Here is a 2,170-nt window from a genome sequence, read left to right as displayed (position 1 = left end):
GGTTAAGTAAACTGCCATCATCAAAAGCCCCAGGGGTAGGGAAAGTGTAGATGTCAAATCCCCAGTAGGTGTATGGGGACCCCCCAGAGGTGGGGCTTGACATTGCATTGATAGTTGACTCTAGCTACTACTACGGGAATACTATAACTAAGGCCACTCCAAATAAATTTTGTTTCCCGTCTACTGCCCGCATCTATAGTTACTGTCAGCTCTAAACATTCCTATTCTTCCATTATTTTCTGGTTATTGTTGTATACTGACAGGCTCACTTGAAACCATGTCAGCTCACGTGTCAGCAGTGCTATCAAGTCGGCACAAACTTCACGTTTGGCCTATTTTTGCAACTTAAAAAGGAAGGAACAAGCTTAAGCATGCTTTTATGCAGTTATTTTATGATTGTGCCAGACAAATAATGGCTTGAAAAGCTGCCAATCTTATAATGAAATAATGGAAATGGACCGCCCGCCCGCATGCAAATATGCTTGAGTCCAGGACGGGAAACAGAGAATTATTTGGAGTGGCCTAAGGGTAGAGGGGATTTCATCAATGCACGTAGCTATTTGAGCCGGATATTTGCATTAAATGCATGCGTTTACAAACCTAGCTTGTTTTTCTTCAAGGGTCTCCCGTTCTCTTCTGAGTCTGATATCGCGCTCCCTTCTTCTACTTCTTCTTCTGAGCCTCTCTTCTTTTTCATCCGCGCTTTCAGGCTCGAACATTGCTAGCCATAGTTACCACGAGAAGGCGCCACTCGCACAAGCTAAAACCTGATAGTTTTGTGCACCGTGACAGTCGAACTTTTCGTATTTGTTGTGAAAACTTTGGGTTAGCTACGTGACGGTTACTCTGCAGGGTGCAGTTACGTGTGCTCATCGTAACCAATTTTTCGGTTACGTGTGGGGCTCGCTCAGGCTCGCCCCAATTATGACGTCAATGCGCAAGCAAAATCTGTTTTTTTAAGGTTGCGTTTCGAAGAACTGAATTACAATCATAATTATGCTTAGTCATCAATTACAATCATAAGTCTTTACGGGCACGCAATGGTCGACGCTGGTCAATTGCCGTTCTTCGCTAGGGGTCTAGTCGTGGCTGGGTTTGGTCGTGGTAGTAAAGAATTAGGAATCCCTACGGGTAAGAAGCAGGATTATGCACCTATCAATGTAAATTAGCCCAACCCATCACTCCCAGGAATAGGTTGGAGGCGGATTTGTAAAATTGATAATACAAACGATAATAAAAAAGACTCACCCCTTGGCAAATTATTTTACAAAGCCCCGTGTTAGACGTACCCACCATTCTGGGGAGTGGTTTGTTGGTTGCGTCGATGTATTAGCTAATTGACGTGCAAGCTTAGAACTGCAATCACCACAGTCCGCCACTAACAGTGCAAAGCACAACTGATCCTTGAAATTCCATAATGTATGTACAAATTCAATTTCCCCACCTGTGGGGTGCTGTAAATTTCCACCTATTCCGGAGGTGAGTGAGGCTTTATTTTTCGACATTGATAAAAAATACTGAATTAATGTATTAGCTACAAGAGATTCAGGTACACGTGTGCACCGCTTGTATATATATACTAGCTAACTATCCAGAAGACGTGGTGTCGACACTACCAGATGCAATACAGTCAGGTATATTCTATGGGTGGGCTATGGTGGACCAGGGGCCAGTGTATAAGATGGTAATGAGTATAGGATGGAACCCTGTGTACCAAAACAAGAAAAGGAGCATGGTTAGTGGAAATGATCTAATGTATGATGTCATGTCACATTACAGGAAACCCACATCCTTCATGAGTTTCCTGATGACTTCTATGGGAGTCAGCTAAGTGTGTGCATGGTGGGCTTTATTAGGAATGAAATGAACTTCACTTCTAAAGGTGAGTTACTATATGGACAGTGCAAACCCCATGCATTAGTAACTTAACAATATATATCTTTCTTATGTATATATTTAACTACTATTTAGCTACCTACAAAATACATACTAAAGAGGGATAGACTACTCCGTATATTTTATTTGAATGATTCTATTGATTTCTGCAGTCTTAGTTGGGACGAGTACATCACATGCACAAATATTCAATGAAGAAACCACAAAGTACTTGGTATTTGAAAAAATATGCATATGTGACCGGGCCTGCAAAAATAGGGCATGTGGGCACATA

The 2,170-nt window shown here is 41.9% G+C and overlaps 1 protein-coding gene across 1 annotated transcript; it reads left to right on the top strand.

Annotated features, from left to right (window-relative positions):
• Positions 1-970: 970 nt before the first annotated feature.
• Positions 971-1,944, top strand: LOC136238535 (riboflavin kinase-like). The gene is made up of 3 exons (XM_066029084.1): positions 971-1,131; positions 1,584-1,735; positions 1,780-1,944. The coding sequence occupies exons 1-3, from the start codon at positions 1,041-1,043 to the stop codon at positions 1,927-1,929; spliced, it is 393 nt and encodes a 130-aa protein (XP_065885156.1). The 5' UTR covers positions 971-1,040; the 3' UTR covers positions 1,930-1,944.
• The last annotated feature ends 226 nt before the right edge of the window (positions 1,945-2,170 follow it).

The sequence above is a fragment of the Dysidea avara genome, chromosome 11, assembly GCF_963678975.1.
Source record: "Dysidea avara chromosome 11, odDysAvar1.4, whole genome shotgun sequence".
In the NCBI taxonomy this organism is placed as follows: Eukaryota; Metazoa; Porifera; class Demospongiae; order Dictyoceratida; family Dysideidae; genus Dysidea; species Dysidea avara.
This window is presented reverse-complemented; position numbering and strand designations above follow the sequence as displayed.

Coding starts and splice junctions, on each gene's coding strand:
- LOC136238535 (XM_066029084.1), top strand. CDS start 1,041: ATGGTCGACGCTGGTCAATTGCCGTTCTTCGCTAGGGGTCTAGTCGTG. Junction 1,132..1,583: donor AGAATTAGGAATCCCTACGG/GTAAGAAGCAGG, acceptor TATATATACTAG/CTAACTATCCAGAAGACGTG. Junction 1,736..1,779: donor AAAACAAGAAAAGGAGCATG/GTTAGTGGAAAT, acceptor GTCACATTACAG/GAAACCCACATCCTTCATGA.